Source organism: Gossypium arboreum, chromosome 12 (genome assembly GCF_025698485.1).
Source record: "Gossypium arboreum isolate Shixiya-1 chromosome 12, ASM2569848v2, whole genome shotgun sequence".
Taxonomy (NCBI): domain Eukaryota; kingdom Viridiplantae; phylum Streptophyta; class Magnoliopsida; order Malvales; family Malvaceae; genus Gossypium; species Gossypium arboreum.
In genome coordinates, this window is record NC_069081.1 from 88,132,389 (window position 1) to 88,158,876 (window position 26,488).

The 26,488-nt window shown below is 30.1% G+C and overlaps 1 protein-coding gene and 1 long non-coding RNA gene across 2 annotated transcripts; one reads left to right on the top strand and one right to left on the bottom strand.

The window, feature by feature from the left end:
• The first annotated feature begins 10,338 nt into the window (after nt 1-10,338).
• LOC108478442 (auxin-responsive protein SAUR36-like) lies at nt 10,339-11,263 on the top strand. Its single transcript, XM_017780900.2, has one exon. It carries the CDS (start codon nt 10,627-10,629, stop codon nt 11,119-11,121), a length of 495 nt encoding a protein of 164 aa, XP_017636389.1. The 5' UTR covers nt 10,339-10,626; the 3' UTR covers nt 11,122-11,263.
• A 7,928-nt stretch (nt 11,264-19,191) lies between these two features.
• On the bottom strand, nt 19,192-20,880 carry LOC128285326 (uncharacterized). The gene is made up of 3 exons (XR_008275829.1): nt 20,758-20,880; nt 20,205-20,290; nt 19,192-19,388 (listed from the first exon to the last, which is right to left on the bottom strand). It is a non-coding gene; the product is annotated as an uncharacterized LOC128285326 (long non-coding RNA).
• Between the last annotated feature and the right edge of the window lie 5,608 nt (nt 20,881-26,488).

The window sequence follows — 26,488 nt, forward strand, 5'->3', positions numbered from 1 at the left end:
TTTTAGTCGAGGGTTCTGATACGATGTTAGCTACGAAATTAAAACAATTAAAAATCATCAATACAACACAATTCAATTTCATATTGAATATTTTAATTTTTACTCAAATATTGCCTAAATTTTAATTTAGTCCCTAAACCGAGACTAATTTTTTTCTTCATATTTAATTCTATATTTTTATTCAAATTCTACTTTAAACTAAATTTAACTCCCTAATTTCACTTAAATCTCTAAATTTCAATTTTTTTATAATTTAGTCCCTATTATTGAAAATTTACAATTTATTCTACAATTCAATCCTTTTTCATTTCTAACTTAAAAATATATCAATTTAATCTCTAATACTAAAATTATTCAACATAGACAACACTTAAAAACTCAATAATTTTTCAAATTTTGACATGGGTTGAGTAGTATTAGAGCCAGGTTTCGATCCTAGGACCTGTGGGTCAAATGTAACGCCCCCTTACCCGAGACCGTCGCCGGAGTCGAGCATGAGACATTACTAAACTTATTTTAGCATTTAAACAAGTTCAAACAATTCTCGTAGTAAACTGTCCATCTGCGTCACAGTCGCTAAAAAAATCATATCTCGAGTTACGAAACTCGAAATCAAATTCCATAAATTTTTCCTTAAACTAGACTCATATATCTACTTACTAATTTTTTTATAGAATTTTTGGTAAGGCCAATTAGTACAGTTTATTAGTTAAAGTCTCCCCTGTTTTAGGGTTTGGCTACTCTGACCCTTGTGCACTACAAATAAAATTTCTTCCTGTACAGAGATCCAATGATAATTTCGTTTGTTTTTCTTAAAAATATACTCAATAATAAATCCATACATATAAAGTGTGAGTCCTAATTATTTTTACACAATTTATGATGAATTTCTAAAGTCAGAACAGGGAATCCAGAAATTGCTCTGACCCTATTTTACGAAAACATAAATATCTCATAAAATAAAACTCTTTTACCTATTTTGTTTCTTCCAAATGAAAATAGATTCATTAAGCTTAAATTCAATATTTTATTCATCGTCTAATTATATCTCTACTATTTTTAGTGATTTTTCAAACTCACATTACTGCTGCTATGTGATTCTGTTTTATAGCCAATTTCACCATTTTATGGATTTCCATAGATTAGTTAGCACATAAAGCATACGTGTTATCAAATATAATCTTGATTAGCCACTCCAATAGCTAATCATTCTCAAACATTTCCAAGCCATCCATGAGCCATATCATAAGATTATATACACAAAATGATTATAATTCTATACATGCCATATTCCCAAAATATACAAGTCATTATACTGAAATAGTTTGTTGATAGTGTGAGCGCGCCTCCGACTGTTCCCGATCTCCTAGCCGGCTTGACAAAACTACAAAGAATAGAGAGGAGGGAGTAAGAATAATTGCTTAGTAAGTTCACATGTAAATAGCAAGTAACATAACCATGCAATAATACGAAATCCACATTTGCATAATATCACCAAAGCATTCATATCATATTTCTCATTCATGATCCTACCATATTATTGTTATATTGAAGTCTCAACCCGAGGGTTAAGTACATACCTGTACAAATTTTCTCATTCACCACACTTACCAACATGTCACCTTCGTTTTAGGTACTCACCTTATCCACTTAAGATTTACCCGTTGAACACATCGGTATATGATTCGAATACACGGATTTCATGCACATAAGTGCCATACCCGCAACTAGACAAACTCAATAGCCTACGGAAATTATGTAGCCAAGCTACCATGTAACCCGACCATAAATGAACTCGGACTCAACTCAACGAGCTCGGGCGTTCGCATCCATAAGTGAACTCGAACTTAACTCAACGAGTTCAGATGCGTAGTTACATCTCACAAACTCAGAATCAACTCAACGAGCTCGAAACTTAAATATCTTAGTGACATGTCACTTGTATTCTAATCTATTCCCAAGGTTCAAATGGGATTTTTCCTCAATCACACATCTTTGCTATCTTCCACGGAATATCGAAACCGATACTCGGTAGCAATTCATATTTAACAATTAGCACACATAATTTACATATTACTCAATAATAACCACAAAGCATAATATTTCATGATATTAATAATCATATCATATAAATAACATTAAATTAATTAAAATGAAAATTATGTTACTACATTTACACCTGAACTTACCTCAGTACAAAATAAAAAAAATTTGCAATTTAGTCCACAATCTTTTCCTTTCCCCGATCAAGGTCGATTCCACATCTTTCTTGGCCTAAAATAACACATTTAGCTGATTTAATACTCACATTTATCAAAATAGTCCTTAACTCTAACTTTAGAAAAATTACAATTTTGCCCCTAAACTTTTGCATATTTACACTTTTGCCCCAAAACTCAAAAATTAAATTTTTTCCCAAAATTATTATGTTTTATGACATGCTGATCATTTTCCCCTTCTATGGCAACATCAAATTCTCACTCTAACATGTAGTTATAAATATTAGGTATTTTTACCGATTATGTCATTTTACTCGTTTTCACGTAAAATCGTTTAGCAAAAGTTGTTTAACACAATTTAAAGCTTCATATTCTACCATAAAACATCAAAATAAACTCATTTCACCTATGGGTATTTTTCCAAATATAAACCCTAGGTTAAATTATTGCTAGAATAAGCTAAATCAAGTTACCGGGACTTCAAAAACGTAAAGAACATTAAAAACGGGCCTTGGAATCACTTACTATGGAGCTTGGAAGCTTGAAACAAACCCTAGCTATGGAGAACCCTTAAAATTTCATCCTAATGAAGAAGATGAACATATTTTGTCATTTTTTTTCCTTTTTTTTAATCTTTTAATTACCAAATGACTAAAATACCCTTCATTAAAAACTTTGGTTATTTCTACCTATGTATGTCCACTTTTGTCCATGAAAACCTAATGGTATAATTACCATTTAAGGACCTCTAGTTTAATTATGCTCTTCAATTAAATCCTTTAACATCTAAAACTCATATTTATCAACTTTTGCAATTAAGTCCTCGTAGGCAAATTATACATGCAATTCATGAAATTTTCTATCGATATTCTAACACATGCATCTAATCACTCAATAAATTATAAAAATTAATCGGAATAAATTTTCCTACTTCAGAGTTGTGGTTTCGAAACCACTATTCCGTTTAGGCCCTAATTCGGGATATCACAGATTTGGCTCGCAAGAGCTTTCCGATATACAACTCACGTGAGCTTCTTATTATATGGCTCGAAAGAGCTTCCCATTTATATGCTTGTATGAGAGTGCATGTACATGAATTGACGGATTACAATTTTGTGCACTTTGTGTGTACTACCCGTGTATCCAACAATATTCTAAATGGTTCAACGGGCAATGTTCTGTTACGAGACAATATGACTTCAATACAAACTAATACTGGTATATACATGAAATACATGGAAATGATAGTACATGATATATTGATATATTAAAATGGATGATATATGTATATGAGGAAGCGGTAAGAGAATGATACGTATCATGACATGTACATATATGAATATCTTTGATATGTTGATACATGAGAATTATGTAAGTTGAGACGAGTAATAAACTCAAGTGTGACATGTTGAGATAATAAGGTTACCGATGTTGAATTTATATGAAACATGTTCAAGTATGCTAACAAGTGTTGTTGTTTGATGCTTAGGAAAGTGCCAAGCTGTTGGTTGAATGATAATATGTTTAATTATAAGTTGCACTAAAATGGTAAGTGCTCAAATTAAAATATGCTTGAGCTCGTGAAAGAGTAGTAAGGTTTAAAGTTATTTAAAATCCTACTATGCTAGGGATGATATGTATAAGTGATGTTGTGGATTTATTCGTCTTGTGAATTATTGAATATCCTGCAGTATCAATCTTGGATTATCCTTGATGTGTATAAATTTCATATTTGAAATGAATTAATATGATTAAAGTTTATACGAGCTTACTAAGCATTTATTGCTTACGTAGTTGTTTTCCTTTACTTTTAAGATTATCGGAAGTTCGATTAGGTTGGAAGCCTGTCAGAGTTATATCACACTATCCATCGGTTCTATCAGTACTTTTGAATGTTTTGATTTTGGTTATAATGGCATATATAGGTTCTTTTTGGCTAAATGTTGGCCTATGTGTGTTTTGTTAAGTTTAGCCACTCATTTGGCTTATGTTTTGGTATTTTGATATGTGCATAATTTTCCTTAAAATGTTGATGTGTGGAATGATTTGTCGTTGAATGATGAAAGGTAAAATAGTAGTTGAAAATGCATATGAAGTATGTTTTATAACTTGATGTGATTTGGTACTATGCTATAGTATGTGTATATGTATTTGATGCTATTGAATAAGTGGTATAATTGGTACCAAATGGTAAGTTTTAGTAAATGATTTACATGTTGTGTATTAATGCAATTAGACATAAAAGTTGGTTGATTACTTGTTACATGGATTATATGGTTAAACATATTTGTATTTGTCATTTAAGGTGCCTAAGGGCATATTGGTTGTATGTGAATAAACTACATTCTTAGGGATTGATTTTACTTGTTTTGGATGTCATAATATGACTTGTTTATATGCACAATGTTAACTGAAGGTACATGCCTTGTTGGGTGAGAAAAATGGCTTATAAAATAGCCTATTTTCGTCCACACGGGCAGAGACACGGGCATGTGCCTTAGTTGTGTGTGACACAGTCGTATGTCCCCTGTATCTTTTAAAAAGAATGCAAGTCAGTAAGTTACACGACCTTAGACAGGGGCGTGTCTCTTGACCGTGTGAGTCACACGGCCTGGTCACACTGCTGTGTGACCCCTGCAGTGTTGAAAAATATTAAATGTTTCTGAAAAATTTTCTGAGTTTCCGATTTAGTCCCGATTTGTTTCTAATGTGTATTTTGGGCCTCGATGGCTCGTATAAGGGACAATATGTTTAATTTTGATTGGTTTCTGACATGTATATTATGTGATGTGAAATGTTTGAAATTTTTGTCTATTTGTTCTGTAAACTCCAGTAATGCTCCGTAACCCTGTTCCGGCCACAAACTTGGGTTGGGGGTGTTACAAGGGCATATATGAAAACCTGCTTTGTAAGTTTTATTTTCACAAGGGGGTTGAAAGTACTTAGAAGCATTTTCGTTATTTCAACTTAGTCTCATAATTAAAAAAAAAAAACCTAATCCAAGAATTTAAAAAAATGGTGTTTTTTTTATAAATTCAATCATTTTAATCACCAATCTTAATATTAAACATGGATAATTATATTTTAAATAAAACTATTATGAAGATTTTTATATTAGAAGTCAAATTGTATTTTATTCTCTATTCAAATTATAAGTAAATTAGTCATTGTATGTTAGATTAAAGAATAAAATAGTCATTTCTGTTAAAAATTTCATCTATTTATATTGTTAAAAACTAAACCCGAAGAGTGGAAGGATTTGAGTAAAAATATAAACCCAAAAAATGGACTTCGGCAACAAAAATAAGATCTGTTTAGAAAATATGTTAGGCCTCATGTAAGCTTTTTTGGCCTGGGCCAGACACGAATTTGCAAAAAAAAAAAACAGTTGTTGTTTTGTCATTGTTTTGCTGCCATTTCACTAATTATATTGTATCTATTTTGTCATTATTATTTGGATATTATGTAACTATTGTTTTATTGTTAATTTTGCTACTATTTCATAGATATTTGCTTGAGTTACACATATCTTAGTGTTATTTTAGTATAAAGACTTTTTAATTTATTTTTAATTTGTTGGGAAATATTTATTTTAATGTTATTAGTGTATTTTATGTATTATATTTTTAAAAATTTATTCTTATATAAAAAATACGGGCGGGCCGAGCCAAGCTTGGGTTTTAACTTTTTTATCCGGGCCAGGCCCGGGCCTAAAATTTTATTACGGTCCAGCCCGCCCATGATCACCTCTATTAAAAACTAGTGCAGTTGATGAAAAAACTCAATAATGATGTGACGTGCCATATGTATCTCAAACTAACAAAAATGGATCAAATTTTAATAGTAAAAATAGATGAAATTTTTAACAGAATGATCAATTTACTCTTTAATTTAACTATAATAATATTTTTAAGTAAATGACGAAAATACAATCGAACTCCTAATATATGAGTCTCTGCATCACTTTTACCTAGTATTGGTAAAATTAGTTCACAAATATTTAAAAGAAATAAAATATATATGAGACAAGTAGCAATAATATAATTTCGTTCGTTGAATTAAAATTTCATCCCACAATATTTTGGCTTTCTGCAAAATTTTCATCAGTATCTCAATAAAATTAATTAAGGGATGGAAATAAAATTATAAATTTTCGAAAGTTAGAATTAAAATCTTTTTATTAAGAAAATTTAGATTTGCAACTTAAGCAACTTTGTATGTAAGCTTTATATCGTATAATATGTATTAATTATATGCTTTGCTTTATTCCTTCCGAAGGGAGGACAACAATATGAAGGCTGCTTCACGTTTATAATAAAGATCGCTTGTATTTGATAAATAATAAATTTAAACACGATTTTTGGATAATTAATTAGTATATTATAACATGATTGTAGGATAATTTGATAAAAGAATTCATGAAGCTAATGTATTAGCAGTCAAATATACATTAAATCAAAGAACCAATTGGCCATTCTATTAAAAATTCTATCAATTTTTATTGTTCATTACATGAGGTACACGTGGCAGACCAAACCAGACCAATTTTTATCAGGGTTCCTCCGCAAAGTTTGTCCACAGAAGGTGAGCTAGGGCCTAAGATCAGGCCGAAAGGCATAGTCGTTGGACAACAGATGAATATTCTTGTACTACCCCTTGTTGGTCCCGAGGGACGGAAGAGGCTAGGTCAGTCGAAAGATGGTTATTAGTTCAAGGACACAAGGTGGCCTTGCTTTTTCAGGATAAGAAGGGTAGAGAAAATGCCATGAGCCAATGTTCGAGTACCAGTTCATCTTTGGCTCAAGAGCGCTTGATCAATGAGCTATTACGCACTCTTTCAAGGGTGGCTACTTCTAGGCAAACCTCCTAGCTATCTCTACACCTTTACCTCCTTTATCATTGAACGGTCATTTAGGCGCCTTAGATGGTGATCCAGGCTATTTTTCTTTCGACGATGAAGCTTATATCCCATCGCCTCACCGGCTAACCTCGACCCTTATTATTTTGAGGTCATATCTAGTATTTAGATTTGGTATTGCTCTCGCGGCCGGCATCGAAACTGTGTTATGGATGAAATTTTAACAAAAAAGATCAATTTACTTTTTGATTTAATGTACAAAGACTAATTTACCTATTTTTTTAGTATAAAAATTGTAATTTTGTTCTTAGTACAAAAGTCTCTATGGTACTTTTACCAAGATAATTTTATTATATATATTATAATAAAAGTTAAGTAAAACATGAGTTTAAATTTTAAAGACGAAATTATTAAGATAAATATAAAAATAAAAATAAAACAAGTTGAGAGTCGTTATAGGGTTTGGTGTTGAAGTTATATATATATATATAAACAGTCAAGTAGATAAGAATGAAATGCCATAGTTGACTAAGCAATTTGGACTTTATAATTCAAATAAAGCATAAAAAAAAAGAAAAAAGAGAGAAAGAAATAGTATATAAGTTAAAACAAAAATGTGGCCTACAAGACGAAAGTTAAAACATTTTTCTTTGAAATTTTCCTCTCTTTTTTTTTTCCTTTTCACTTTATTTTCGAAACTATGCATGCATATATATTTTCTACTGTCCCTATCCTAATTATGGTCCAACTATCCTTTACGGCTATACCACTTTTCTCTTTATGTTTTTTTTTTTTTTATATTTAAGTTTACCTTTATTTGTTAAAAAGAATGTTAATAAGTACCGATTGAGTCTTAATTCGATTGGTATAGATATTATTGCCAATGTAGGAGGATGTGAGTTCTAGTGTGCTAATATACGTTATCCTTCAATTTATAAGTTGAGGAGGGGCTATAGGTAGTTTTAGAAATTATGTTTCCTTTTAAGGGATGAACGCATGTTCAAATTACCTTGGAAATGATATTACTATTCATGAACCCCAAATAATGACCATAAAACGAACATGAAGAATGACAAAAAAGAATATTATCAAATTTCAAGAGTTTTGGAAAAGAAAAACTATTGATTTTTTGAAGTTTACTTTGAAGTGTGTCATTAGTTTAAAATATCATGTTTCATATTTGTCATACCTCCTACAAGAGAGGACACATGACAAGTTGAAAGACCACCGAAAGGATGAACTCTGCTGCTATAATTTTGGAAGGTCGTTGGAACCCTCACCTCCCATTCCTTCAGCCTCCCAGACTTTTGGATAAAAACGTGATCTTCTTGGTCACCAAACCTCATGTGGGTTCAGCTACTCTGTACTATCAAATCAGAATGAATGACAAAATTTGTCCTATTACAAACATCCTAGTCCCATCGAAGACATCTGCCTCATGCATTCTGCAATGATGATTAGATGGCGAGTTCAACATGCTAACACCATCCTACATGGGATCCTCGCCTATAAATACCTCCAAGAACGATAGAGAAAGGATTGATTCTCAAGTATACAAAGCCTATACTCTATCAACTTACTTTGAGTACTTAGTCCTTGCGTTCTCTCCACCTTCACTCCTTATAACCTCCAACTCCCTGCCTTGACTGAATGAACTAACCATCGTAACCACTACCTCATCTTCCTCCTACTTCTTTCCTCATTGTATCACTAAATCAGCAATATTCATTTAGCCAACTGTAGCAAAAAAAAAAAAATCAAACAATTGCATTTAACCTGTAAAAAAAGTATGAAACTTGGTGGGATTAAATGTAAAAGTTAAAGTTTTCAAAATTATAATGAGTCGAATAAATATGTCTTGTATTTAAAATAACCATATCATATATTACAATGAGGCAGATAATTATGTCATATTATTTAATGACTGATTCAGATTATTTTAAAGTTTAACGGTGATGTTAAGATTTGTTCTAATATTGATTCAGTTATATTCGATTTTCTTATATTTGTAAGTTATTTTTTTAAAATAATACAAAAATCAAATCATTAATCAATAGGAGATTATTAAACTCTTTTTTTTCCTTTATATTTTTATTTTTCATTTTCACGGTCAGCTATGATTCATTGTTCCACTTTAAAATGAGGTGCCGCGTTAGTTGTCGTGATTTGTCCACTTGGCAGTAGGGCCCACTACTTTAGAGTGGCTCCCACGTATCTACCACTTGTAATCTATGAATACTACGGTCAAGTACCACCATTTATGTACGAACTCAGACCGGCTGCCTAATATTTTTTTATGGTTAAATTCCACTCATGGTCATTCAATTATTAGTAACTTTACATTTTAATAACCCAATTATGTAAAGTTATAATTTAATCATTGAATTATTCGAAATTGATCATTTAAGTCACTACTTCATAAAATTACTCACACATCAACGTGAACCATTAGTTCACTATTTCTCAAATACACTTTTCATTTTGCTCATGTAGTCACATTGACATACTTTTGGCAACTTTTTGTGATTCCACCTTTGTGGAAAAATCATTGAATTATTCAAAATTATGAGTAAGTTCTCGTCTTGATCAGTGATCACGTTGACAATATTAACAAGTTAATGAATGGATGACTTAAATGATTAATTTCGAATAACTAAGTGACCAAATTGTAACATTTTATAATTGACTGATTAAAATATAAATTTATTGTTAGTTGAGTGAACATGGTGTGGTTTACTTTTTTAGGTCAAAATTTTCTATTAGCCCTTGTACTTTGCATAAGTTATGGGTTTAGTCCTTATAATTTAATTTGGTAAATCTTAGTCCTTGTACTTTTTAAATTTTAAATTCCATTAATGAAGTGGTTAAATCCATTTGATTAAATTTCTTATTAGTGTTATACCATGCATAAAGTTGTAGATTTAATCCATGTCTTCCCGTTGTAGATTAAATTTTTGTCTTAATACAAAATGACAACCATTAAATCTAAAAACTAACTTTTTTTGTGAGTTATAGCAAACTAACATGACATTACACATATGATAATAAATTTGTCGCATTAGATTTTAGAAATAACAAAATTTTAATGAATTTAATAACTACCATTTGGTCATGACTGAAATTCTAAAATTTGAAAAGATCTAAAACTGATCAAATTAAAATACAGATATTAAATCCACAATTTATACATAGTATAAGGACTAATAGTAAAATTTAACCCTTCTTTTTTAGTTTATTCACCACTCTCATCTATTTAAACCACAACTCCACCTCTAACAAGTTTCAAACTCTCTAGTGTCACCCCATCTCGAAACCCTGTTTCCTCCATTTTTGACCCTTCCATAGCTCTTATAATTACATCCCTAATTCCCCTCCCCCCTTTTTTTTCTTGGTTCATCTTCATGTTCTACATCTACCCTTCTTGAGGCGGCCTATAAAGATTACAAAATAATAATAATTAGCAGGCTACTTTATATATAGTAATGAAATACTCAGTTGCAGAGAAGGGTTCTTGTTGTTACTAATTACTAAACTAAGCTTTTTAATTCCATGAGAAAGATAAGAGGATTCAAGATCGGAAAACGGGTTATCCGATTTTCAAAGTGGGTCATCGGCAAAGCTCGGAGGAAACCATATGGATACCGTCGTTTAAAACAGGGAGGACTGTTTAGCAAATCAAACTCTTTGTCCAAGTTCATCAACTGGGGTCGCCGTTTGAAAAACGCGGCTAAATCTATATGTTCGGTGAAACTCGGGTCTGGTTATGGACCCATAGAGGAAAAACCGATTGAAGTTCCGAAAGGTCATTTGGCCGTCTACGTCGGTCGAAGAAACGGCGGCGATTTTCATAGAGTGTTGGTGCCGGTTATTTATTTTAATCACCCTTTGTTCGGCGAGCTATTAAGAGAAGTTGAAAAGGAGTATGGGTTTTGTCACCAAGGTGGAATCATGATTCCCTGTGGGTTCTCGGAATTTGAGAAGGTTCAGACCCGGATCGCCGCCGGAACCGTCGGAAGGAAAGTCGCTTGGAAGCGTCACTATTGAGAGGCTGCCGCCGCCGACGTTGGTAGTGGTAAATGTAGTCGATAATTAATTCTGGAATGGATTGTGATAATGATGTTTTGGTATACTAAACATTTTCGATGGTGTAATGAATTTTCTGGTGTACATTATAGAAAGGTTAAAATATGCCATTCAACCCTATATTCTTTACAAATTTAAAATTTAAAATTTAATCTCTATACTTTTATTTTTAAGAATTTAATTTCTCGACTTTTAAATTTTAAAATTCAGATTCATTGTTAACATTGTTAAATTTATTGGTGTGGCATCTGAAATATAAAAAAATATCCACTTGATAGTAATGTAACTAAAAAATAGGACATTGTAATTAACCTAAATTTAACAAAATAATTTTAATAATTAGACTTAAATTTTAAAATATATAAAATAGAGAAATTAAAATTTTAAAAGTAAAAGTATAAAGACTAAAATTTAAATTCACAAAAAATAGTACTATATTTTAACTTTACAAAAATATTTTTATTTATAAATGAGTAATTCATTTTAAATTTAATATATGATATTATATAAATAATTATTTATGTGGAAAATATGACTAATAATTGTGATTGATTGTGATTTTGATAATAAGTAGATGATTATAATTTGCTATGGTATCCTTTTCCTTCTCAAACTTTTTCTACAAACTTTAGCCAATAGTTGATAGCATAGATTTAAAATGATTAAACAAGTTGCATGATATTTGTATAAAGGTTACCTCTTGATATGATATTTTTATATTTAAAGGTATAAAATTTAAATTTTTGTTACAAAGCGGATGGCATAATTTGAATTACTTATGGGTTTCGAATTGATTTAATTTGGATGGATATTTTTTTTTTTGAAAAGTGGATATCGAGTAAGATGGGTAGATTTTTTCTTTTAGACAATGAATATGAAATGGTTACGGTAATTATTTGTCCCTCCCGTTCCACCTCTACTCCAGTATATGAAATTATCATTTTATCCTTATATATAACTATCAAAAGGGTAAAAATATAATAAAATATCGTAAAATTCATATATTTTATGTTTAAATTTTTTTTAAAGAATTATGTCTAAATATTTACTTGACTTAAAAATATTGACAATATTAAAGACAAATAGCAAAAATTAAATTGAAGTGGGATGGGATCAGGTGGGGTGGGGATGTATGCATCTAACATTTATGGAGCTGTTAGTAATTTTTAAAATTATATATCTATAGTGGAGTGGGGTGAGTGATGGAGCAGGCCAATTGTGGAAAGACGGTGAATTTAGCAATAGTCACTTCCGCCCCGCTCAATTGTCATCCCTAACAATGAGGTATTGTTGGCAAAAGTTAAGGCTTTGAACCCTTAAGTATCTAAATTCAAGTCTCATTACACTCTACTGTAATATGTGAGTTTTTAGTCTTACCATGCTAAATTACTATGAGTGGGTTTAATTTTCTTATACTTCGATTCTTTGTATATTTATATTTTGTATTAATTTAATTCTTTATTATTTAACTTATAAACTTGTTAAGATTAACTTAAAAAATATATTTATTAGAATTGTTATAACTTAAAGAAAGTGAATTATTTTTTTCTTTTAAACTTTAAGATTAAAAGAAAAAGAAAGTAGGCAAATGGTGTGTGTCACCATAAGTGTCCTAGTCATGCACCTTGAATGTGTCAGTGACAAATCCTATAGTGGATATGGAAATCACAAGTAGAGTCACCATATAGACAAATTCTGCCACTACTTTTTTATGTATAAAAATGGATCTTTTTTTATAGTCTAATTAAATGACCTTAAGCTATTTACCACATATAAAGCACCCTGTACCATGTCCATGTGGTCCATCATTTTACCTATATACTCAACCCACCCATGTGCAATGAATCATTGCTTCCATTTTCATCTAAACCACCCATAAAAACCTTATAAAGAATTATCATATTCATATCTTTCACATATAATTCATAAAAAGAAAAAGGGTTGGTTTCCCTCACTAGAATGCAGCTTTGGCAAGAGACATACTATAATGCTTAACTATATAGTGATTTCCATGTCAGTTATAAGTTATACTATGAAAGAATTTAAGTTTAAAACTATAATTAAAATTATTGAAAGAATCAATAATAAATTTTAAAAGAATTAATCTTCATAAATAGTATGATATCTCATTATGATGTGCTCATAAATTGAGAAGTCTTGTTATATTAAACTTTTAACCAAAATAAGCTAATAGGACAAATAATTGGCCATAAAATTGAATTGATATGAATGTAGCACATTTTATAGTCAGTTATTTATTTTTTAAAGAGCATTTGCAATAAAAAAAATTAATCATTATTATTGATTGTGGATATCTTAATTAAAAAAAAAGTTTAAAACCGAATATGATCGGCTACTAGATAACTTGTACTAATTGGCATTCATGAATGGCTTAAATCATGAATAGTTTCAAGTTTTATGTAAGTAGGGATCGACTCATAAAGGACTAAAGTGACTCTTGCTTAAGTGGTTTGATGGTGGAATGCATCAAAGCTCTCTACTACAAAAAAAAAAGACGGTAAAATGTTGACCCTAATCTATAAACTTGTCCACGGGTTAAGTGGTCCGTTTCGACTTAAGCTAGGCATAAATAAGGATTTTTCATTTTTAAAATTAAAAAAAAAAGTCATTTCTATTTAAAATTTGCTAGTTTTATAAACACCTTTTATATACATTTAGATTATAATATTATATATTTAATTTTATATGATATAAATTAAATAATATATAAAAATAAAAGAAAGTAACATATTATATAAAATTTGAAAACAAGTTGGGTTAAATTGAGTTTAAATTTTGAATATTAGAGTTCAAGCCTGATTCATATATTAAGTGCTCTTAAACTACTAATTTTGTTCCATTTTACCTAAAAAAATTATGACATCTAATGAAAATATGCCCCGTGTCATGTCCTTATTAGTTGATATCATTTTTCGGAAAACTAAGATAAAATTAAGAATTTAGAACCACTTTTAATTTTAAAAACCAAGCTGGAAATTCGGCTATAATTTAAAGGGTAATTTACTACTAAAGTTATCAAAATTTGGTTGTCCTACACTATGAATGGTAAGGTCTAACGATGTTATATAATTAAATTAAATTTTCAGTTTTCGTAAAGTATGAAGATCAAATTATATAAATTAAAGTTGAGGGGCTACTTCCCAATTGTTGTAGAGTAGAAGGATATAATTCATAATAAGACCTATTCATAACAAGGATACTATTATTGGCTTAATTATAGTTTTACTACCTTTACTATGCTAAAATTTTAGATTTAATTCCTCTACTTCTATAATGTTATTATCAATCTAAATTGACAACAGTATCCCACTATAAACAAGTGTTTTCCATCACGTTTAACAATGCATATGAAAACCACTTTTATAAACAAGGGTTAAATGCAATAGTAAAACACATTGCATTATTAGAGAAAAAAATTAAGTTTCAAACTCTAAAGACAATAATATTAGAAAAAACAATCACAAACCTCAAAAAAAAAATTTTATGAATAATAAAACAAACACGAAAATACTTTTATATTCGCATAAAAGAAAGTTTTTCAGTACAAAATGTGCATCGAAAGAATAGCTATGACTTGATTACCGATTAGTAACTTGTCCCTTATGTTTTTTCTTTTTATTATTTGTTGAGGACTAAAAAAAGGCACAAATATAAGTGTTATTTGGTCAACAAGTGTAGGGTGCAGAGATAAGACACATTGTATTTATAAGAATTAAACTTGGGTTTGAATTGTGAAGATGATATTATTAGAAAAGGTAGTCACAAACCTTGAAAAATTAATCTTAATGAACTATAAAATAGACATGAAGAATACATATATTATAAAAAAAAAGTATAATGTCAATTTTAGAGATACCTAAAAAATATATGGATTTTATCACACATCTATTTAAATTACCACATAAGCATGGCCTGCAAAACAATCTCACAACCTTAGAGATTTAATGAACACTCGTAATCAGTAGGCCAAATTATAAGGTTCATTGATTTTGTTGGCCTTTTTTTTGGGGGGTTATTTATGTTCTCGGTTGATTTAGTTGGTAGGAACATTGTGTTGTTGTTTTGGTCTCTTTGCTACTAGTTTAGTGGCTTTTATAAATAATATTATTTCTGCTGAGAAAAAAAATAATCTCAAATTTAAACCTTATCATTTACATCTTTTGTTAAATTGACCCTTAATTTTTTTTAGCTAAATTTGACCATTAACCTTTCAAAAAAAAGTCAAATTGCTTTTTTTAACGAAAATTATGACTAAAATATCAACATTTTAACGATGTTGACATGGCAATCTACATGGAAGTCCATGTGTACTTCATGCTGACATAGCACTATTTGTCTTATATGACACATCAGCAAATTCTTTTAAAACTTATAAAACTATTCAAAAAGTGTATTGACACATTTGGAGGCAAGAAAATTTCTATAGTTATTTCTGAGGCTAAAATAGTGGCCACAACTTCAGGCACTGTTTCATTGTTGTACTTGCCTATTTTCAGAGTTGGCAAATTTTATAACAAAGGTATTAGGCTATCTGTTTTTTGAGATATTTTGACAAGTTAGAGCTCAAAATATAAAGACCAGTTGAGTTAAAATTGAAGACTTGAAAATTGGTTCTTGCGGATCAAGTTTGATTACTTGCGAAATAAGTAAAGTCACTTTCTATATGTGAAGACATTAAATTACACCAAGATTGCAATGACCCGATTTTAGGCGTTGTTGGAGAAAATGCGACTTCGGAACTCCATTTTCATAAAACGACTCTGTAAGAATAAAATAAAAAGATTTACGGAGTTAGTATGAAAAAATATTAAAGAATCGATTAAGTAATTTAACTAAGAAAATCATTAATTAAAGTTTTAGTGACTAAATTATAAAAGTTTAATCTCTATTGAATTTTAAATTAAAAAATTCTTGAGGACCTAGTTAACAATTAACTAAGGACCTAATGGTTATTTAACTATTGTTAAATATGAGATAGTGGCAGATGATTATTTCCACTTAGCTTTATATTATAATTAGAAAGATATATATATATATATATATATATATCTTTAATTTATGAGTTAATCATGCTTTATTATTTTAATTAAGTTACTAATTATGGTATATGTATGAAATTTAGTGGAAAGACAATAAAAATATCATTTTTTTTTCATTTGTGTTGGCCAAGCTAGTGAGAAAAGAAGAAAAACTTGTTAAGCTTTTTTAACATTCGATCCTTTAATTGAAGTAGTAGGTGAGATTTCTTCATGATTTTTTAATGAAATTTTTAATCACCTATGCTTGATTTAACTTACCCATGTCTTAAATTTCCAAAATGCAAGATTCACCCGAAGTTACCATTAGTGAATATCGAAGGAATCAAGCTTGAAATTGATAGATATGTAATTTTTAAGTTTAGATTTAGTTGAAATTGTATTAGAAGATAGTGAGATTAATTTAGAATTGAAAGTTTACTTAATTTTGACATTAAGGATTAAATTGAATAAATTTAAAGTTATTGAAAAATTATGTTAAAGGTTAGAAGTACAAGGTCCTTAACGAAATGATATGAAATCAGATTTTGATCCCTTGTTAAATATTGAAAAATATGAGTACTTCATGTAATGACACGATTTTCAATGGTATCAAAAAATGCGGTTTCGGAACCTCATTTTTGTAAACGGAGTCAGTAAATATAAAATAGGAATATTTACGGGGTTATTATAAAAATATATTGAATATTGTCGAGTAAATTTGTTGAATTAATAGTTAATTAATGCTCAGGGATTAAATTGTAAAAGTTTAATTACTATAAATTTTTAATTAACAAAAGGCTTGAGGACTTAAATAACAATTAGCTAAAGGTAAAAAATGGTAATTAAACCAATTTTAAATGAGAATTCGTGGATGATGATGCCATATCCCATTAAGAATAAATAATAGTTACTTTTAAGTTAATAAAACCAAACTTAAGGTAATTAAGCTAGATTAATTATGATTAGTTTCCAAGCTTTTCAAGCTTTCGGTCAAACAAAAATTAAGGCAAACAAGTCATTTTTCTTGTAATTTTTATAGATTTGTGATCATGGGAGCTTGATTTAGCTAGCCTATGTACCAATTTGATAAACTATTAAAGTTTTAGAAAGTTTCCAATATTAATTAATTGTTGAAACAGGTTTGAAATGTATAGATTTTAAACTTAGATTATGAAAAGGACTAAATTGTAAAGTTAATTTATCTTGTTTGTTAACTTTGTTATATTAGGGATCAAATTGAATAAATATAAAACATGTCACGAAATTATGTTAGAAATAGAAAATATAACGTTCCTAATAAGAATATATGAAATCGATTTTAATTTGAAGCTAGAAATCGAAAGTTATGTTTATCTTTAATTTAGGGACTAAATTGAATAAATAGTAAAATTATTAAATGTGCCCATATTATAGTAAACATGTAATTTCTTTCTATTTATTTGAAAAATGGATAAATAAATAAATTTCATTTCATTTTTCACTTTTCACTTTTCACTATTATATCTTATAACAACCTTCACCTGAACCGAGCGTCGAGTTCAAGCTCCGATATGCTACATCTGTTGTCAGAGGAACTACTGATGAAAACATTGAAAATAAACTATTTGAACACTTCAACGTGTCATAATTACAGTCTTAACATGATAATTATACTTTCTCGAGACTTAATCAAGCTTAAGAAAACTCATTTGTAGACCTGAGCATGAATAAAGAACAAATAGCAAAGTTTTCAAAATTTTCTCAATTGGTATCGATACCCCTTGAAGGTACTGATACCAAATTTAACTTCAATGTTTCATAAAATTAAATTAAATCAAGAGCTATCAATACTAAACTTTAAGTACTAATACTTTCCTTTAGGTATAGATAGTGTTATTTGGTAATGATACCATTTTAACATTCTGTTTTGTAACAATTTAAAGCCAAAGTTTAAAGTATCGATACACATGTAATGTATTGATACCCTGATGTAGGTATTGATACTTTAGCCTGGTATCGATATTGTTTTGGCATTCTGTTTGTTTGAAAAACTGATTGAAAATGCTAGGTATTGATACTTTTACCAATGTATCGATACCTTAAAGCCAATGTGACAAAAGCTACCATTTGGTCCCTTTTCATGCCAAAATCAAAATTGGTTAAGATGTGCCCTTAATCACACATCGATCACACCTGCACAAAATACTCCCCATAGATACCAATCAATGCATATAGCCATTACCAATTCAAAACATCACAATTTGACACCAATTCTGTAACGCCCCCACGCCCGAGACCATCGCCGGAGTCGAGTATGAGGTGTTACTAAGCTTAGTTTAACATTTTTAGAACTCTGGATTATTGTTTCTACATTCACAGCTTTTAAGCTACTTGCGTCACAGTCACAAGAAAAATCATATCTCGAGTTACGAAACTCAAAATCAAGATCTGTAAATTTTCCCTGAATCTAGACTCATATACCTATCTACTAATTTTTTTCTAAAATTTTTGGTTGGGCCAATTAGTACAGTTTATTAGTTAAAGTTACCCCTGTTTCAGGACTCGACTGGTCTGACCTCTGTTTACTACGAATCACATTTCTCTCTGTACAAAACTCGTATGACTATGAGATTTGTTTCTACTAAAACTAGACTCAATAAGGATTCTGGGGATATAAAATATACCACCTAATTATATCTTTATAATTTATGATGAATTTCTAAAGTAGGAACAGGGGATTTAGAAACTGCTATGACCCTGTTTCACTAAAATTCAAATATCTTCTAACATATAATTCCTTTACCTGTTTCATTTATTTCATGTGAAACTAGACATAATAAGCTTCAATTTGATATGTATTCCATTACCAAATTCAATTTCTATGATTTTTAGTAAATTTTTAAACTTGCATCAGTGTTGCTGCAGTATTCTGTTTATGGCAAATTTCATCCCTTTTATGAGTTTTTATGCACTAAGTATCTTAATAATTTTCCTTAACATCAAATATAATCTAAACTAACTATTTTCATAATTTATCATTATCAAGCATTTCCTCAACTATTCCACAACCATACCATAAGATCATTTACACAAAAAAAGGTATATTGCTATACATGCCATACTTAAATTTACAAGCCATTACCAAAAGTCTTCCGGATAGTGTGACTGAGCCTTCGACCTATCCCGACTCCTGAGCTGGCTTGTCCAAAACTACAATGAGTAAGAAGGAGGGAGTAAGCATAAATGCTTAGTAAGTTCATATGCAAATAATAAGTAACATAACAAACAGTTATACCAATCAACATTAGCATACATCACTAAAACACATATCACATTTCTGATCATTTTTCATCATCTTATTACCTTATAGTGGTTGTATCAATACTCAACCCGAGGGTTAAATACATACCTGTCCAAAATAACCATTTCACATCACTCACCAATACTTCTCTTTACATCTCGAATATTCCTCCATTGAGTAGAACTTTACCCGTTGAACACATCGGAATATAATTCGGATACATGGATAATTTGCATATAAGTGCCACATATTCAATCAAGCAATCATGTAACCCGCCCATAAGCGAACTCGAACTCAACTCAACGAGCTCGGGCGTTCGCATCCATAAGTGAACTCGGACTCAACTCAACGAGTTCGGATGCCTAGTTACATCTCACGAACTCGGACTCAACTCAACGAGTTCGGACATTCGCATCCATAAGTGAACTCGGACTCAACTCAACGAGTTCGGATGCTCAACCATCCTAGTGACATGTCACTTGTATCCTAATCTATTCCTAAGGTTCAAACGGGCTTTTCCTCGAACACTTATTCTTGCCGTCTTCCGTAGAATGCAAAATCAATACTCAGTAACAATTATATTTAACAAGTAGTTCACATAATTTACATATTATTTGAAATTAACCACAAAGCATACATTTCATAATGAAATTCAGCATAACACATAATTAATATCAATAACTTAAAAATAACAATTATGCTACATTATTTACACATGAACTTACCTTGGTACCAAAATACAAAGATTTTGCAATTTAGTCCACAATCTTTTCTTTTCCTCGATTAAGGTCGATTCCACGTCTTTCTTGATCTAAAATAACACATTTAGCTCATTTAATACTCACATTATCAAATTAATCCTTAACTCAAATTTTGGCAAAATTACAATTTTGCCCCTAAACTTTTGCATATTTACATTTTTGCCCCTAAGCTCGGGATTAAACTTTATTCCTTATTCTTATGTTTTACAACATGCTGATCACTTTTCTCTTCTATGGCAACATCAAATTCTCACTCTAACATGTACTTATGACTATTAGGTATTTTTACCGATTAAGCCCTTTTACTCGTTTTCGCTCAAAATCGAGTAGCACAAGTTGTCTAACATAATTTAAAACCCCATACTCTATCATAAAACATCAAAATACACAAATTTCACCTATGGGTATTTTTCCAAATATGAACCCTAGGTTGAATTATTGTTAGCATAAGCTTAATCGAGCTACCGGGATCTCAAAAACGTAAAAATCATTAAAAACGGGGCTTGGAATCACTTACTATGGAGCTTGGAAGCTTGAAACAAACCCTAGCTATGGAGAACCCTTGAAATTTCGGCCTAATGAAGAAGATGGACAAAAATTGGCTTTTAATTTTGTTTTTAATTCATTTTAATAACTAAATGACCAAAATACCCTTACTACTAAACTTTCCAAAAATTCCTTCCATGTCCTAATTTTGTCCATGAACTTAAAATTGGTCAAATTTCTATTTAATACCTCCTCATTAATATTCCAAAACAATTTCATACTAAAAACTTCTAGAATGCAAGTTTTGCAACTTATTCGATTTAGTCCTTACTTTCAATTTAAGCACTTTAGGCATAGAATTTCATCACGAAATTTTCACACAATCATGCAATCATATCATAAACCTCAAAATAATTATAAAATAATTATTTCTATCTCAGATTTATGGTCACGAAACCACTATTCCGATTAGGCCCTAATTCAGGATATTACAACTTCAATCCAAACAAGTTAGCAATTACACAACCCATCTAACATACTTTCAACCATTCAACCAATTAAAGACTTTATAAATTCATGTTCAAATCATACTATTGAATATTCAAATTTTATCATTCATATTGATTCACACACAACATATATATAACTTATCATATTGTCAAAACATTCATTTGAACATATATGGATATTAGCTACTCACAACCAAACATTAAACAAGGTTTCAAGCAACCATCCATTCACAAGTTATTAAATAAATAAACACCTATGTACATGTCACAATACCAAGCTTAAACAAGTAAAAGTCTACCAAGTTACTAGAGGGATAGTGTGCCATTTGTGAAGTCTGATTGACGAGTCCGCAAACCGAATATCTACAAAGAAGGAAAACAACTAGATAAACATTTTGAATGCTTAGTAAGTTCTTAGAAAGTTCAAAGGTATTAAAATGATAACTTATCTTGATTCATAATATAACTAAACAAACTAAATAACTTGGTAGAGTTTACCTAGCATGGCAATCACAACCACAAAGTGAGCTTAAATGCCAAAATCCATTTTACCAAGTACCATTTCATAACATATCAATACATACATTTGAGTGGTCATATATGAATGCCCAAGTTTAGTATCCAATTCATACTTGAATTCTTGATTATCAAATATATATGTAACCTCTCAAACTCAGCCTAGACATTATGGCTGAATTCTGAAGGCTACATTAGCCACCAAAATGGCCAAATAAAAACCGTTCAGTCTGAAAACCACTATTTCGATCAATTTTTCAGAAAACTTAGCGCGGTTTCCTTAGGTTTATTAAACTTAGCGCGGTTTCCTTAGGTTTATTAAATACATCCTATTGTTAGGTTATCTATAATATAAGTCCAATTTATTCGAAAGATGTGTCATTTGAAAATAAAAACCCTCAATTGATTTTGTCAGTAAACCTTTAGAAAAACTATGTTTCACCATTTTGCAGCAAAAAAAAGTGTTGCTTTTGATTTTTGTTTGAAATCCCATGTTTTGAATCATATTAGGCTGATTATTAAACTTGATCAATTTTTAACCAATATTTCATGCATGCAAAATCCAAGTAAAAACAACCCATGCCACAATCCATGTTAACAAAATTTACAATCCCAAAATTCAAAATCAAAATAAGTAAAGAAGAATAAATAATACTTTATTACTGAAAATCTGAGATAAGACCTTCGTATGCCGAGTCCGATCTTAATCTTGAGGGTTATCTGTAAGAAATAAACTAAAGGGGTGAGCTTGAAAGCTCAGTGTGAGCCTTAATCATAAGAAATCAGTGAACTAAAGACCACAAAAGCATGTAAGTAAACAGAGATAACAGTGATAACAGTGTCACAGATCATTGTGTTTCAGAATATACAGAATCACAAAGTTCTCAGAATGTATGTATATGTGCATTAATGTCAGTGCAATTTCCTACCCATCTATCTGCTATACACCATGAGTTCCCCAAAACTCATTCATCCGTACACACCATAATAGTAAGAGTCGTAGCTCATTGTGGATAAACCACCAGTAACAATAAATAATTTCCTATAAACTGCCAGTAGTTTGCGGACGAACCGCCAAAACTCTGAACAATACTCCAGTGTTGTGGCTATGCTGCCAAAACTCCCATATTAGTGGATTAATCGGCAGAGCTCCCATATTTGTAGATAAACCACTAGAACTCCATAGAATTCCTCTGTTACCAATATTCCCAACCCCATGCAATAGAATGGCATAACATGCATGACAAGACCAAGTACAGTACAGAATAGTGACATGTATTAACATGCGATCAATGATTTAGTAACAATGTCATGCTTTACATGCAATCATTATACAGTAACAGACAATGACATGATTTTTCATGCAATCATAACATAGTAATAATCAGTATACTTAATAGAACAAGTCGTGCAATAACATGCAATCAATCATCAATAGCAGTAAGAAATCGACTGGTTAACCCCTATAGCACTACATATTTGATTAACCACACCTTAAGTCCCCAGACATTCGACCATCACCAATTAAGTCACTTACTGCATTCAGCCATACCACACACCACTTACCATGTTCAACAATCTCTTAAACAGTCCAATATACATTCGACTACCTTTTACTACCACGTACCATGCACGCAAAAAATCAACATGTATATACTATACATTTAATAATTACCAAAACTAAAAATAGGATAAAATAAGATCATATTGCGAGAGTGGATTTATCCCAAAGGGATTAAGGATATCCTATGAAGGTAACATACTTATGATAAGGTTATTGGATAAGCACTAATCGAGTTGCTTTCATAATGGTATGCCATTAGAGAGAGCTCAGTCACGATACAATAGTAGAATGAATTTATGACTAAATGAATTTATAATTAATGCACGAAAAGCTGGAACTTAATTATAAATCATTTGAGCCCTAATCACATATGTCTAATCAGCCCCTCCATTAGCTCGTTGAAATCAGAAATGAATTGCATGTTGAATCAAATGAACATAAATGGATATAATTGATAAGGTTAGAGAAATAGGAAACATTCGGAAATGAATGTGGTTTTCTCACTAAGTATGAAAATAACCTGAGAATTAATTTATGGTTTTCAAATTATAAATTAATTAATTAATTAATTGAAGTTCGAAAATTGAATTAAATTAATTGGTTATTGTGAATCTGTTGAATGTAGAAATTAAATATATTTTCTCATAGATTCTTTTACGGTAAAGTTGTCATAATTTTAATGGATTAACAATCGGGTTGAGAAAATTATTTAATTGGAAAATTTATTAATTTAAATTAATTTAATAAATAATGTCTATTTTGAGAAATAAAAAAACATGTATTGGGTTGTATTAAATTATAAAGTATTGGGTTAAAAGTTCAGAAAGTACATATAATTGGACCTAACACAGAAAAAGGCCAAAATCCCCATCATAATACATACGAAGGGAGGCACACCCTATTATCCCTCTCTCTTCTAGTTCAACTAGAAAGTTGTTTTTCTTTTAAATAGACTTCTACTAATTCAACAAGGGTTTCACTTCTTTTCCCTATAAATATATGGCATCGGTAGGGCTAAATACACAATAAGTTTTACACAATTTTGAGACATTGTTATTCTGTCCAAAAATAATAAGAATTTATTTCTAAGTATAAATTCTATTTTTTGAAATAACAATTCTACTAGTTTCTATTTAAGAGATATTTTTTTTCCCATTGAAAGTAAAGTAAATAATTTATGGTTCTATGTTTGATTCGAATTTATTCGAGCCCACACTCGAAGTAGTTTGTGATATGAAAATAGCGGAGAAGACCGTTCGATTGAAAGTCAGGAATGACAAGGATTTGTCTAGCTGAAAACACATGTGCAATTTTGGGTAAAGATTATTGCTATCAATATAAAAAATGGACTCAATTTTCAAATTTTTAATTTTTCACTGTGCAAGAGAACTATTTTCTCACTAGATTTTTTTCAGCAATGTTACAAAGACACTTATGGAATTATCATCCTATATTGGTTTTTAGCATTACTTTATAGAAAAGTGATTAGACTATGACTCTAATGTAAGCAAAATTTAACTAGTATTTAAACTTAAGTTTTGTCTAGGTTAAAGTAATTGATAGATTTAGAGAGCACAAATTTGTTTAAGTAAGGAATGTCTTATGCGTGCATTGTTTTTGGAAGCAATCAAGAGATTTTCTTGTATTGCAAAACTAAACTTTTAAAGGGGAAGCTTAGTGGAAGAGAGATTTAGTCTTTGTACAACATCGAGATCACTAAATTGGTGAGAGTTAGATCAATGTTAGAACTTAAATAATTAGTTGTACTATGAGAAAGATAGTGAATCATTGCTCTAGGTAAGGCCCCGCAGATGTAGACCAAAGTTGAACCACGTAAACAATCTCAATGTTCATCTTTATGTTTTCGCACATTTGATTTTGTGGTTGAAACTGTGGTCACAATTTCTAGCACTATTTTAGTCATAATTTCTGTTTGCAAAGCAAGTACCCCTCATTTCTACAAAATGAAAATAAAAGGTTCATAAAAATTCAAAAATAATTAGCATGAAATACATGTAAATTGTCATGTTGACTGCAATATTTAAAAATTTAACGTTTTACTTAATATTTTTATTAAAAAAATACTTCGATTTTTTTTAAAAGATTAATAGTCAAATTAACTTAAAAAAACAAAAATCAAATTTAACTAAAAGTAAAGACTAAAAAAAAAATCAACATTCAAGTTAAATTTGACATTATGTAAAAAGAATATACGAGCATGACTCGAACCGATCATCATATAATATGTAAATCGATAGGAGGCAACACGTACCCATTGTTTTTGCGTTGCCAAATGCCTAAATATGGCCAAAGCTTTAATGCTCTTCTCAACACGTTGTTGCCAAAATTTTTAGCCTTTGCTAACGTGTAATTGATTCAGTTTCGTACTTAAGTAAATGCTAAATATTGCAATACTTGCTATTAGGATTAAAGTGAAAGAATGGTATAAAATAGAGATATTATTTTTTTAATAGTTTAATATTATATTAATAATTTCATTCTAAATTTTAAGAATATTTTTATTTAGATTTAATTTTTTTAAGATAAAAATATTGAAATTTAATATAAAAATATTAATGTAGTATTAAACTATTAAAAAATATATAAATAACATGACGTCACTTTTTTATACTATCTATGACTTTAAATAACATAAGTGGCTAAAAACACTACTACTTAATTAGTCAAATACTTAAAAGAATATTTCCTTAATAGATCCTATTAAAGCTCTCCTTAAAGTAGAAAGATAAAATCCAAAAATAATTGAATATAGATACTCCAAATATAATACTTCCATTGTTTGAGTGTTTGATACACTGCTCGCCCTCAACCCTCAACATAAACAGAACACTCACCAAACCTAATTGGTTTTGTTATTTCAAATCTCTGAAACTATTTATAATGGCTCGACAATGTCATTAAAACATATATAATTCGTGTCGGATGAGAAAGTGTCTAAAAATCCTTCACCTTTATCCACAGTTCGAAGATTGTTAGTTCCTCACCAGGACCGATGATGTTTTTCCATAAAAACTGGCTATGAAAATTAAATACCAACCAAATCACCACCAACATGACCGAACATGCATGCATGTTCCATATGTTGTTTTAAACCTCAAACGACACCTGGTCCACAAAATAGTCCATGTGTTTGCTTCTTCACCGAACTATAT

What these genes read in the sequence shown, in the direction of transcription:
- LOC108478442 (XM_017780900.2), top strand. Translation starts at nt 10,627, where the DNA reads ATGAGAAAGATAAGAGGATTCAAGATCGGAAAACGGGTTATCCGATTT.